Source organism: Phoca vitulina, unplaced genomic scaffold, assembly GCF_004348235.1.
Source record: "Phoca vitulina isolate PV1807 unplaced genomic scaffold, GSC_HSeal_1.0 scaffold153, whole genome shotgun sequence".
NCBI classification, from domain to species: domain Eukaryota; kingdom Metazoa; phylum Chordata; class Mammalia; order Carnivora; family Phocidae; genus Phoca; species Phoca vitulina.
Window position 1 is genome coordinate 90,495 of NW_022589856.1, and position 12,593 is coordinate 103,087.

The 12,593-nt window shown below is 54.8% G+C and overlaps 1 protein-coding gene across 2 annotated transcripts in view; it reads left to right on the forward strand.

The window, feature by feature from the left end:
- Positions 1-12,593, forward strand: part of LOC116628961 (HCLS1-binding protein 3-like) — a 66,895-nt gene that overhangs the window by 26,657 nt on the left and 27,645 nt on the right. The window contains exon 7 of one of the 2 annotated variants that reach the window (XM_032399272.1): positions 1,011-3,239. The exons of the other annotated variant lie outside the window; for it this stretch is intronic. Within the exon in view, the coding sequence (XP_032255163.1) occupies positions 1,011-1,266 (256 nt within the window). The 3' untranslated portion in view covers positions 1,267-3,239. Of the gene's footprint in view, positions 1-1,010; positions 3,240-12,593 lie in introns of those variants that run through there. 2 annotated transcript variants of the gene reach the window in all.

The following is a 12,593-nucleotide window of genomic DNA, read 5'->3' on the forward strand; positions in this document are numbered from 1 at the left end:
CAGCACCTGTCCGGATGTCTCTGCTGGTCGCTGGTTTAGGAAGCATGTAAAGGGCCGGGAATCCTCTTTTAAGAATTCAAAAATTGGCCGTAGGATTTCAAAGGGAATTTTCCGTGTGACTCTGTGAAAGCCCCTAGGATAGTGTTACCAGACTCCCCCCTGCCCCCAACCCTGGGTCTCCTTCTGTCTCCTGGTTCCAGACCAAATGGAGTCTTCCACCAGAAACTGGCAGGAGGTGCTCCTCAGGCAAAGAGGGCAGAGCTGGGCTGTGGTCTGCTTTGCTCAACCGCCGTCCGGTACCTGGGGCGGGTCCTGTGTGACCGTCCCCCTGCTGCGGGCTCTAGTCCCACCGCACGGTGGGCTCTCAGGTCCGGGACCATGGCTCCGCTCTCAGCGGGCTCTGTCTAGCACCCGGGTGGCCCACAGTGGGCACCGTGGATGGGCAGCCCCACCCCACCATGGTCAGATCCCTTCATTTAGTCTTTCTCGGGCTGAACTTGGTCCAGATGAGGGCTCAGCTTCTGAAGTCAGACGCCCTGGTCCTGACTCAGGCAGCATCACACGCGGTCATCTCGCGGGCAGCTCGGCCTGGGGCTTGAGCCTGCGCGTCTGCAGGGTGGACAGCAGCTGTACCCCAAAGGGTTTGGGGATAAAACAAGATACTGTGTCTGGGCTGCTTGGCACGGAGCGGGAGCTCTGCATCCAGCAGCTGTTACTCCTACTTCTTGAGAGGTTGAAGGACAAGTCCCCTAAAGGGCCATCGTCTAGAGGGGGACCACGTGAAAAGCAGAGCCCTCCAGAGGCTGCCGAGGGGCCGGCTCTGCTCCCCCTGTGCTGTGGGGCTGTGGGGCGGGCGAAGCCTGTCCCCCGGTTCCTCCCTGGGGGCAGGCTGGCAGAAAGGAGAGGTTGGGGTGCGGCCTGTCGCGCTCCCCAGAGTGGGGTGCCGTTGCTTCGGGGCCTTGCTCCCTTTGCGGGGGGTCATATTCAGAGCTTCCCCTCTGGTTCCCTAGAGTTGAAGAGGACTTGGACCAGCTTCTGAACCTGGGGGCTGAGCCCACCCCCAAGCCCCAGCCTGAGTGTAAAGTACCAGTGGCCGCTAGGCCGGCGCTTCCCAGAAAGCCAGCTGTCCCCCCCCGAGTGGGCCTGTCGGAGGCCGTGGCGGGGCAGCGGAAGCAGCAACAGATTCAAGCCATGGATGAGATGGACATCTTACAGTATATCCGGGACCACGATGCGCCCGGCCGGGCCGACCCCAGCCTCTTCTGACGCCCCCACCCCCCGGACTGGCCCTGGGCCGGCAGAGCCTCTCCGTGGAGCGATGTGGTGAGGTGGGCACTGTGCCCAGGGCCAGGACCTCTGTTCCCAGGGGAGGGGGGTGGACGCCCAGGTCATAGGACCCCTGTACTGCCTTGGGTTTTTGTCTTGTCTTGTTTGCCTGTGGGGTCGTAGAACCCTGCAGGGCACAGAGAGAGAGGTCACCATAGGAATTGGAGCCCGAATTGTCTCAGCCACATGGATGTGGAGGGGAGAGCATGTGGGGTGCCTTGCTACCCAGGAGCTCAGCCCCCAGGATGAAGTTGAGACTGCAGGGACCCTGGGATGTCCTACTCAGGGCAGGGAAACTTTGTGTCCATTCGTGCCTACTGCATAGTAGGGAGGGTGCGCCCAGCCTGGGAGTGGGGGCTGGAGTCCCTGGGCAGTGTGGCTCCTGGGGGCCTGCAGGATCCGAGAGGGTCTCCGGGGGACGGATGCTGAGTGGGTACCTGGGAGAGCCTGGTCGGGTGGAGTGTCCCTGAGCTGCCTCTGGTCCTCAGGTGCTAAGCAAGCTACCTTCCCATGTGCCCATCTTGAGGGAGACACGAGGCCCAGCCCTGCCTCTCTCGGGTGTGGACGGCCTGACAAGCGCCTGGTCGTCCTCCCTCCTTTCCCAGGGAATACCTGGCCAGACCATGGCCTCCGGGGGCCTCTGGCCGTATGGCCAGTGTCCACCCTTGCAGCTCTGAGCAGCGTGGTCAGAACACTGCCTGGGCCTGCAGCTAGGCCTACTCACGGGGGGCCTAGGTGGATGCTCCTGGCTACTGCTTGGAGCACTTTGTCCAGAGGTGGGTGCTGCCAGGCCTTCCCTGTCCCCCAGATCTGGACGTGCTCACCGGCCTCTCAGCAGTGGGGACCGTGTCTCCAGGGAGAAGGAGCCCTGTGCCAGAGCAGGGCCAGTGCCTTAGACTTCCCTTGGAACCCCCATGCCCTGGCACCCGGGTCGGGGCATGGCGCAGTGCTCAGGAAATTCTCAGTGAACGATGTTTAATAGAGCAAAGAATATCTTTTTAAATATATTCTTCATGTTCCGAACTAGTTTTTAATGAAACACGGTTTTTAGTGAAACGCAACCCCTGTTGTCCCTCGGCTTCTCCTGCTTGAAAGGACCCTGGAAGGGGGTTTGGAAGTAGGACCCCAGATGCTTTCCTGATCGGGGGCAACAGCAAGCCCTGAGGGAGGCCCCCAAGCAAGCTGGTTGTTGGCCACCATCAGTCTCTAGTACCCTGCTCCTGCCCCGTGCCCAGACCCGTAGGGCGTGGGAGCACCCCCTCTGCTCTGTCCTGCGTCTCTTGCAACCCGGGACCCTCAGCAGCTGTCCAGTCTGAGGAGGCTGCCCTCCCCCAGCCTGGGCCAGAGGGACGGGAAGTAGGCAGTCGTGAGGTCTGAGAGCCGCACGCCTTCTCTGCCTTACCCGGGCTCCAAGGCCTCTCTCCCTGGGGCCCTGCACAGGCTCCAGGGCTCCTTGCACCTGCCACTCCACTTCCCCTTTCAGCGCCGGGCCTTGGCGCCCCCACCCCGCAAGGCCTGGAAAGGAGCGAGTGCTGAGGGGAGGGCTGCCTCTCTGTTCTGCCACCACCGCTCAGCAACTGTGACATCGGAGCAGGGGGCTCAGCTGCCAGGTGCCCGGAAGGGGTCATTCCAGTGTGGGTTCATCCACTCAGACTGGCCTCCTCCCTGGGGGCCTGGTGCTTCCTAGACACTTAAGTGAGGATGTGCACGTCCCCGGATAGTGATGCTCGAACTGTGGCTGGTTCTCCACCGCGGGTCTGTGATCTGGTGAACCCATGACACCCAGTGATCCAATAAAGTTCATGTCAGTGACTCATTCCAGCATTTGTTAATGGTGGTTTTTTTCTGTGCCTGGGCTAATGGGGAATGTTGGGGAGGGCGGGGGATTATCTTGTTAACAGTGGGCTCGGCAAGGGGAGCTGCCCAGGAAGGACCCTGGGGTCTGCCACGGCTCTACCCAGGCCCCCAGGCTGCTGCTCGGTAGGGTGAGTTGAGGCTAGAGGGAGGATTCCACTGTGTAAACTGAGGCAGAGGGGCCAGAGGCCCAGGCCCCAAAGGAATCATTGGGTCAGTAACTGGCCAGCCCGGATGCTTGGAAAGAGGACCCTTCCCTTCTCCAGGCTTACCGTCTCCTCATAGTGGGGACTGACCTAGGCTTGGACTGGTCTTCGGCTCTTTAAGCCCCGACATCAAGTAAACCCACCCCTCCATGCACACACCTGTCCTGGCCTCCTCACCCCTGCTGGAGCTCAAAGTCTGAGATGCTGCTTTGTGCCAGGACCCCAGAGGTCCTGGGCAGATGGCTGTGCGGACTGACAGCCACTGGAGACCTAGAACTAGTCCCCAGGAGCCAGCGAGGCCCTGAGCCGGGGCAGGCTGTGGGCCAACACTGGCCTCCTCCCACCACTTGGCTTTGGCTCTTGTAGCCAAGCTTGAATTGGGGTCTTGGCTCCCAAGGACAAACAGTTGGGCTCTTCTGAGAAGGACCCCACAGCCAAGAGCCTGTAGCTGAGAGCTCGCCAGACAAAGAAAACGGAGAGGTGGAACTGGGGGACAGTGGCCTTTGGAAGCTGCTGGGAGCTCCATGGGCAGGATGCGCCATCTGTGGCCGGAGTCCCCTTCCCTCCCGGCATTGTTCCTCTCGGGAAGCCAGGAGCTCCAGTTCTGCTGGAAAGTCCCCCTCCTAGCTCCTGGCCTTGCCAGGCTGTGCAGTGGGGCTCTCTGGGGAGCGCCCACCCTTCTGAGCTCTGGTGCCCCGTGTTCATGTCCGTGCAGCTGTCTGGAACATTCCTTCTCCTCCACGTGCTCTGGCGGCTGCCCCAGAGCTCGAGTCCTCACACTGGATACAGACAAGAGAGCAAAAGTCCCGCCGCTTTTCAGGGCCCTCTGGCCTCAGTGCCTCACTGCCCCCTTGGCACCGTGTTGATACGCTCTGTGTGGAGATTAAACACCCAGCGTTAGGCTTTGGTTTGCCTCCACCCCTGGGATCTCCAGGGAGGCCTGGTGTGGGAAATCCTGCTCAGCCGTCCAGCTCCCCGGCCGTCCGGCTGAGCGTATCCTGGGGAAGAGAGAAGGGCCCGGATGCTGGCCCCGACTGGGCAGCAGGCACCTCGCGGTCTGCTGGGGCTTTGTGTGGGTTGATGGCTGCCCAGAGCAGGCCTGGCCAACACCCAGAGCCTTTTTGAGTGGCTGACCTTTCAGTGTCAAGTTTTGGAGGGTACTATTCAGTGCAAACCCTGATCACTCCAAACCATTCCCCGTCAGCACCCTGAGGCCTCCCCGGTGGGGATCGTTGACTGAAGGACCCTTGGAGAAACCAGCCATCGGGCTCAGGGCATGGAAGGATCTAGGTTTCAGTGCAGCTGGGCTGTGTGACATCCTCTTACCCCACAGCCCACAGTGCCACGTGAAGAGACTCCCCTGGGCTCTCGCAAAGGGGCCAGCAGGACTCTGACGTCCTATTCGTGCTGGAAGAGTTTCCGTGGGCTGGTCACTTGCGCATCACAGGGGGACCCCTGCCCGGGACGAGCTGAACGCTGATGGGAAGCGGCCGGCTGTTGGGTGGGCGGTCAGAAGCTGCCGGCAAGCTCAGCTCGGCCCGGCGTCCAGCCTGGGCACTGAGCACTCATTGCCAGGTGCTGAATACAGACAACGTGGTGAATGGAACGACGTGGTGAGCATAACGTGGAGGGCCGATGCTAATCCCGCTCCTGGCTGACCTCGGGCTCTCGTTCTCCATGGCTCACACTCAGGATAAAACCACAGCCTCTGGAGCGGCGATCATGGGCTGAGCCCGTAGCCTGGGTAAGCAGGAATCCCTCCTGACAACTTTCAGAGGTGCCAATGCGTCGCTGCCAACTCAGCAGCCAGCAGCAGCCTCGAAATTGGTTTTTTAGTAAAGCTGAGTTAGCTCCCTCCAGCCCGACTGGCCAGTCCCGCCATCGATCCAGGGCGAAGCAGAGGGAGGCCAGGACCAGGCAGGAGGCCCAGCTCCGGGGCTCGGGGGACACAGGGAGCGAGAGATGCCATGAACGTCTCCTGAGCACCCACGGGGTACGGTACCTTTCCCAGGCACGACAGGGGTCCCAAAGATGGAGAACCATGAGCCGTTAAAGCTGGATCTGCCATGAGCCGTGCCGAACCCCCAGTTTCAGTTCTGTTCCGTGGCCTCCTGTCCAAACAGCAGACGCAGCTGAAGGAGGCAGCCCCCTCCCGTGCAGCCTCTCACCCCGTCTTCCCTCCCCTCCGACACCTGCCCGCACAGAGAGTGTTGCGTGTGACGTGAGCCCAGCCTCCCGTCTGCTGTAACGAAGTGCCACAAACTGGGTGACTTGAAGCAACAGGAATTTGTTCTGTCCCAGTTCTGGAGTCCAGAAATCCGAAATCAAGGTGTTGGCAGAGCTGCACTCTCTCCTAAGGCTCCAGGGAGAATCCTTCCTTGCCTCTTCCGGCTTCCGGTGTTGCTGGCACTCCTTGGACTTCCTTGGCTTGTAGCTGCGTCCCTCCCATCGCTATCTTCATGTGGCCATCTCTTCTGTGTTTGCTCTGGGTTTGTGTCCAAATTCCCTCTTCTTATAAGAATACCAGTCATTGGATTAGGACCCAGTATGATCTCATTTTACCTTAATGACACCTGCAAAGCCCCGATTTCCAAAGAAGGTCCCATTCACGGGTGCGGGTGGACATGAATTTTGGGAGGACGCTGTTCCACCCAGTATGGTTACTAAGGGCCTGGGACCTCCCGGCAGGCTGAAGTGATGATTTCTGCACCTCTACTGTCTGCTCCAGGGCCTGGCAAGGACCATCTCTGAGGGCCCGTCGGCTGCCATCTGGAACTTACCATATAAGGTTTGGGAGATACTTACGATAGTGTCTGATAGCGGACGCAGCCTCCGTCATCACTTGTGACCAGAGGTTAGTGTGTGACGTGTGGAGCTCCAGGTCCTTCCCCACGCGGCCCAAGGGGTGGCCTGACCCCCCTGGGCCATCGTGCCTTCTCTTCCCCGAGCGATGACAGGCCCACATTGGGTCTCCGTTACTTCCTGTCCTGAGCCATGGGCTGTTAGGAGTAAGCTGAGGCAGGTAGCGTCCCATTCCGTCCCGTCACATCCCGGCCTGTGCCCTCCCTGTGGGCTCCGTGGCTATGGCAGCAGGACCCTGTCTGTGCCGGGGAGTCCCTGTGGGCCGCCCGCCACGGGCCAGGGTCAGCGTTCTCGTTGGAGCTGCCACCCGAAATGTCGAAACCTCTTTGTCAACCGTTGCATCTCTTCACTGAATAGGGAAACCTCAAACCTTACTAAGAAAACAACTCTTTGGGGCGACATGTAGCACACAGTGGCGAGTCGGCCGTGGTCGGAGCGGCCCCGGCTGATGGGGGGCTGTGTCCCCCTTCCTAGAGGGGTGCACCGTGCGGAGGAGGCCTTTCCCGGCGGGGCCACAGCACCTCCTGCTCAGAACCTTGGCTCAGTGGAAACCCGACGGCTCTCCCAGGCCGCTGGCCGCCAGGGCTGCCCTCCGGCCGTCACCCCATCCTCTTCTCACTGGGCGTCTGAGGAAGCTGGAAAAGGCCGTGACAGAGCTGGTGGCAGGAAGCAGCCTCCAGAGCGTGAGGGCCACTGGCCCACTCACCAGGCGCCCGAGGGGGCCTCCCCTGCTCTCTCCAGTGGCTTTTCTTCCTTGGCGAGATCTCTCTCGACGTCTCCACATTTTCCTTTTGGTTTAATAGCCACTTTGCTGATTTCCCCCGGCAAGTGCTGTTGGTCCCGGAAGGTGATCCTTCTAGATGACAGCGGAACAGCTGACGTCGTGTCTCCCTGTTTCTCAGACCATCAGGAGCAGCAGAGAGGCTCTGCTTGACCTGCCGGGGGCCCGAGGGCCTCGCTTTACTGCCTGCTGGTCTGGGATTCTCATCAGGCTCATCCGGTTTTATGGGTGGCCCTGGGATGGGAACCCTGGCCCCCGCCGACTGTAAAATCCACGGGCACAGGAATAAAAAATGCTTCAGCACCTCGGTGAAAGTCTGGCAGTTTCTTCAAAGCAATTCTACTTCTACGAATATACCCAAAGAGAGAGGGAAACGCATGTCCTCACAAAGAGTTGTAGACAAATGTTCACAGCTGGCGAATGGATAAGCAAAATTTAGACTAGCCACACTGTGGAATATTACTCAGCAATAAAAAAGAACGAAGTGCCGATGACTACACGACACGGACCGGTCTCAAAACCATCATGCTGAGCGAAAGATGCCCGACTCAAAAAGACCACAGAGCGTATGATTCTATTTCCCTGGCATTTCCACAAGAGGCAAATCTGCAGAGACGGAAAGTAGATTAGCAGTTGCGTCAGGCTAGAGGTCAAAACGAACAGTGACTGCAGATGGACGCAAAGGATCTTTTGGGGGGTTTGTTGCAATGATTGCACCATTCTATAAATCTACTGAAATTCTTCTACTGCACATTTAAAATGGGTGAATTTTAGATTAAGTTATACCGTTAAATTATACCTCAGTAAAACAGTTTTACAAATTAACGACTGAATGAAACCAGCAAACCGACCCATGGGCAGCAGAGCGCAGTGGCCGAAAGTGTGGGTCAGCTCTCTGCTCTCCCACCAGCCAGCTATGTGCCCTGGGCCAGTTACCTACTCTCTCTGTGCCTTGGTGTCCTCACCTATAAATGGGGATAATAATCTGCTTCATTGGGGTCATTGTAAGGAGAAAATGAGTTAACATTTGTAAAGTTCTTTGATCGGGACCTGACGCATAGTACACATTATATGTGAAGAACTGAAACTCCACTACATTGTGACTCAGTTGTTTGTTGCACTGCAAGCAGGTCTAGGGTTCAAATGCTCCTTCTCACTCTTCTGAAAGTGAGAGCCAGACCTTTAGGGGAGAAAGGGGAAGCCGATGGGGCTTGCTGTATGAGGATGGCCGGAGGTGAGAGGCTGTGTTCTCTGCCAGCCTCTCGGCTTATCTGTGCCCATGTGCCACACGGGGCAACAGAGCCTATTCAGCCACCGCACGTAGGGTCAGGGTCATGGGCCACAGCTGTGGATCCACAGAGGGGATCCACAGAGATCCACAGAGGGGCCTGGTGGCTAGGGGCTCTGGGATGTGACCTGCGTCCTAGATCTGGATGGGCAGTGGAGGGTGACCAGAGGGAGGGCAGATGGAACATGCTGGAAATGAGCCTCTGGAGAAGACATCATTCTGATGGGGATTACTAGTAACACCTGCAGGGCCATGCATCAGGGAGCTCGTCCCAGCACACCCCACACCCCAAAACAAGTACAGCTTTTCCCAGCACCATGGAGACGAGGAAATAAACACATTGTTTCCCTCTCCTGGCCCCTGACCTTTTGTACAGAGCCTCTGGCCAGGCGGGGCTGGGGCGGGAAAGTGGGGTGGAGAGAGGTTTCTGGCAGTCCTGGCTGCTTGTGGCCTGCCCAGACTGTGAAGAGGGCCTGGACGTGATGCCCCTTCCTCTTTATGCCTCGAGCCTCCTCCAGCTTCCTCATCTCCCAGGACTGGGGGTGGGGTTCCTGCATTCCCCTTTGGAAAGAAGCTACACCCACAAAGACATATGCAAATGCTCATAGCACCAGGATTCAGAACACACCCAACCGAAAGAAGGAACCCGCATATCCACGAGCTGGTCAACAGATAAACCAACAAGGACACCCATACGGTGCAAAACTGCTCAGCAAAGAAAAGAAAAATGCTAACAGATATGATGACATGGTGGATCTCAGACACAGACTAAGTGAAAGAAGCTAGACCCCAAAAACTGCAAACTGGGTGATTCCATTTATATGAAATTCTAGAAAAAGCAAAACTATAGTGACAGAAAGCAGATCAGTGGTTGCCAGGGGCTGGGGCTGGACAAGGGTGCCTGAGGAAACTTTCTGAGGTGACAAACACTAAAATTTGAGCATGACTATAAACAAAACTCATTAAATTGTACACTTAAAATAGGGGAATTTTATTGTATGTAAATTGTATGTCCAGAAAGCTGTTGAAAAAGGAACCATAGTACAAAACTAAACATACTCTTAACCCTTCAATCCAGCAATCCTGCTCCTCGGTATTTACCCAAAGGAGTTGAAAACTTACATCCACACAAAAACCTGCACACCGATGTTTATAGCAGCTTTATTCACGATTTCCAAACCTTGGAAGTATCCAAGTAACCAAGATGTCCTTCAGTAGGTGAATAGATAAACAAACAGTGATACATCCAGACAATGGAATATTACTCAGCACAAAAAGAAATGAATCATCGAGGTATGAAAAGACCTTCTTTCCATGGAGGAACCTGAAATGCATGTGAAAGAAACCAATCTAAACAAAGGCTCCACACCCTATGATCCCAACAACAGGACATTCTGCAAGAAGCACAACTATGGAGACAGTAGAAGGATCCGTGGTGACCAGGGACTGAGGGGAAAGAGGGATGAACAGATGGAGCATGCAGGATGTTTAGGGCAGTGAGACTACGCTGTATGATACTGTAAGGAGGGATACGTGTCATTCTACATTTGTGCAAACACATAGAATGTACACCACCACGAGCGACCCCTAATGTAAACCCTGGACTTTGTTGAGATGGTGGGTCTATGCAGGTTCATCATTTACAACAAACGTACCGCTCTGGCGGGGGGTGGTGATAACGGGAGAGGCTGTGTGTGCGGGCGGCGGGGGGGATGTAGGAACTCTCTGTACTTCCTATTTAATTTTGCTGTGAACTGAAAATTGCTCTAAAATGTAAAGTCTGTTTTTAAAAAGAGGAACCACAAGTTGAGGCTCATTAGCCCAGAAGCCCAGAAGCTGTCTGCCTCTCCAGGGGGTCAGCCCTACTGCCCCAGGCCGGGCCCCACCTTCAGTGACACTCCCCACAGCCTCCAGGGAGCCCTGGGCTCCAGCTGAGGCTCACGAACATTTGGTTCATGGTGGTAGGGGTTCCTGGTCCAGCAGATGGGCAACCCTGAGGGAAGGAACTGGAGGCCCCCCATGAAGGGGAAAATGAGGGGTCAAAACCCCGTCAGCCCGGAAGCTTCGGGCACTGACTGGCCTTGGTTCTTGGTTGCTTGAAAGCTTCTCTCTCTTCCGTATGATATTCATCTTAGTTTTCCTCCCTGTAGTTGTCCCGCACAGGCAGATGGAGATTTATTGCAAGATGGCACAGTGCTTTTCGGAGGTGGGTGAGCTCCCCGGAGCAAATCATGAGGCAGCATGACCAGGTTTTCCTTCTTCTGTCTTCTCATGGAATGAAGCTGAGGGGCCTCGGTACTAGGAAAACATGCTAGGGGCTCTCCCAAAGGCCATCAAGCTCCAGGGGCTTGGACTACATGGGCCCTCAAGAGAATGAACCTTGGGGCACCTGGGTGGCTCAATTGGTTGGGCATCTGCCTTCGGCTAAGGTCATGATCCTGGGGCCCCTGCTCGGAGGGGGGGAGTCTGCTTCTCCCTCTGCCCCTCCCTGTGCTTGTGCTCTCTCTGTCTCAAATAAATAAATAAAATCTTAAAAAGAGAGAGAGAGAGAGAATGAACCTTCCTGGGAGGAAACTCAGTGGTCCACCAGGACCCCAGGAGCAGGCTTTGAAGTCTCAGTCCTGCCGAAGGCCTCCACCGGCTCTCCTTTTGGGTTGGAAAGTGCACGAACCTTTGCTTGCTGCGATCAAGGAAGTCCTGTTGTGTGGCTCTCGAGGGGTAGCGAGCCAAAGACTGCTCACGAGGCCCTGCAGCAAGTAGGGATACTGGCGTGGGCAGGGCTGGGCCTCTGTCTCCCAGGAGAGTCTTATCCTGCAGTGGCATTGGACAGAAAGGTTTCGTTTTGTCCCGTGCTCAGCTACGCGCAGACATGCTACGTGGCTACGTTCGAGGAGGTTTACACACGGGTACCTCATTTCCCTTGAATGGAAGCCTAAGGTGTTATTTTTGCTAATAAGTGAGAAGCAGCTCCTGCTGGTGTCCCTGCCTGTTCCTGAAGGAATTTTTCTCTTGGCATTGGTGTCTTTGGGCTCAGCTTGCGGAAGATGCCCTTAGACCTGAGGCTTAAGGGTCCCAAGTTTAGAGAGAAGAGAGGAGGGAGCCCCGAGCCTGAACCCAAGAACTGGGTCCCCAGGCTCACGTGGAGATCAGAACAGACGTGCTGTAAAGATGACGCAGCACTTGGTGAAGCCCCCCGGCCAGCCCCCAGGTCTGCCCCTCCTCCTCCTCATGCTGGGCCCTCATCCCCATCAGCCACTCACCTCTGAAAGGCCCTGCTCTCTGGAGGGGCTTAGCTCATTGTAATTATTCCGGTTCTTCGACGAACATGAATTTGCTCATGTTTTTTAAGTCTTTTCAAGTTAGTTTTGATCATTTAGATTTTTCTAGAAAGTTGTCCAGATGTCAAATACGTATCATGTTCTTTTATAACTTTAAACATTGTCTTCATGTTGGTGGCTATTTTCATTTACTGCAATTTTAATTTCTAGGTTTTTTTATTGTCTCTCTTTTTTTTTTTAAGATTTTATTTGTTTGTCAGAGAGAGAGCGGGGAGCCCGATGCGGGACTCGATTCCAGGACCCTGGGATCATGACCTGAGCCGAAGGCAGACGCTTAACCAACCAAGCCACCCAGGCGTCCCTTTATTCTCTTTTTTTAATTGGGTATATTTGTCAGAAATTTATTCTGTTCATCTTTTCAAAGAACTGGTTTTTGGTTTTAAGGATCTATTTTACTTCTTTTCCATCTAATTCATTAACTTCCACTTTAACTTGATCCATTTCTCCTTTTCGTTTTGTTTTGGGGTTTTTTGTTTTTTGGGTTTTTTTTTTTAGTTCTTTTTTTTTAGAATCACATTTTTAATTTACTTTCCCTTTTTTGTTGTTACTTTCAAAAATATGTAAGGCTACAGAATTTTCTCTGGCACAGTTTGGGTCACTGCCCACAGATTTCATAATCCTCTCATTTTCATTAATTTTTTAGTAGTCTAAATTGGAAGTTTTTATTTCCTGTTTAAAAGTGAGGAGCTATTTTAAATACTAGTAGTGTTGATGTGTTTGTGTTTTTGCTTCCAAGGTTTTATCACTATTATTATTATTATCCATCTGTGATTCATTTCTAGTCTTATTGCATTATGGTCTGGAAATAGGGATCTGTATGATTTCTGCTTTCTATAATTTAAAAATCTTTCTTTACAGCCTAGCACTTAACTAACTTTTATAAATGTTCAATGGGTATTTTAAAATATATATTCCTCTTGTAGAATATATGGAATTTT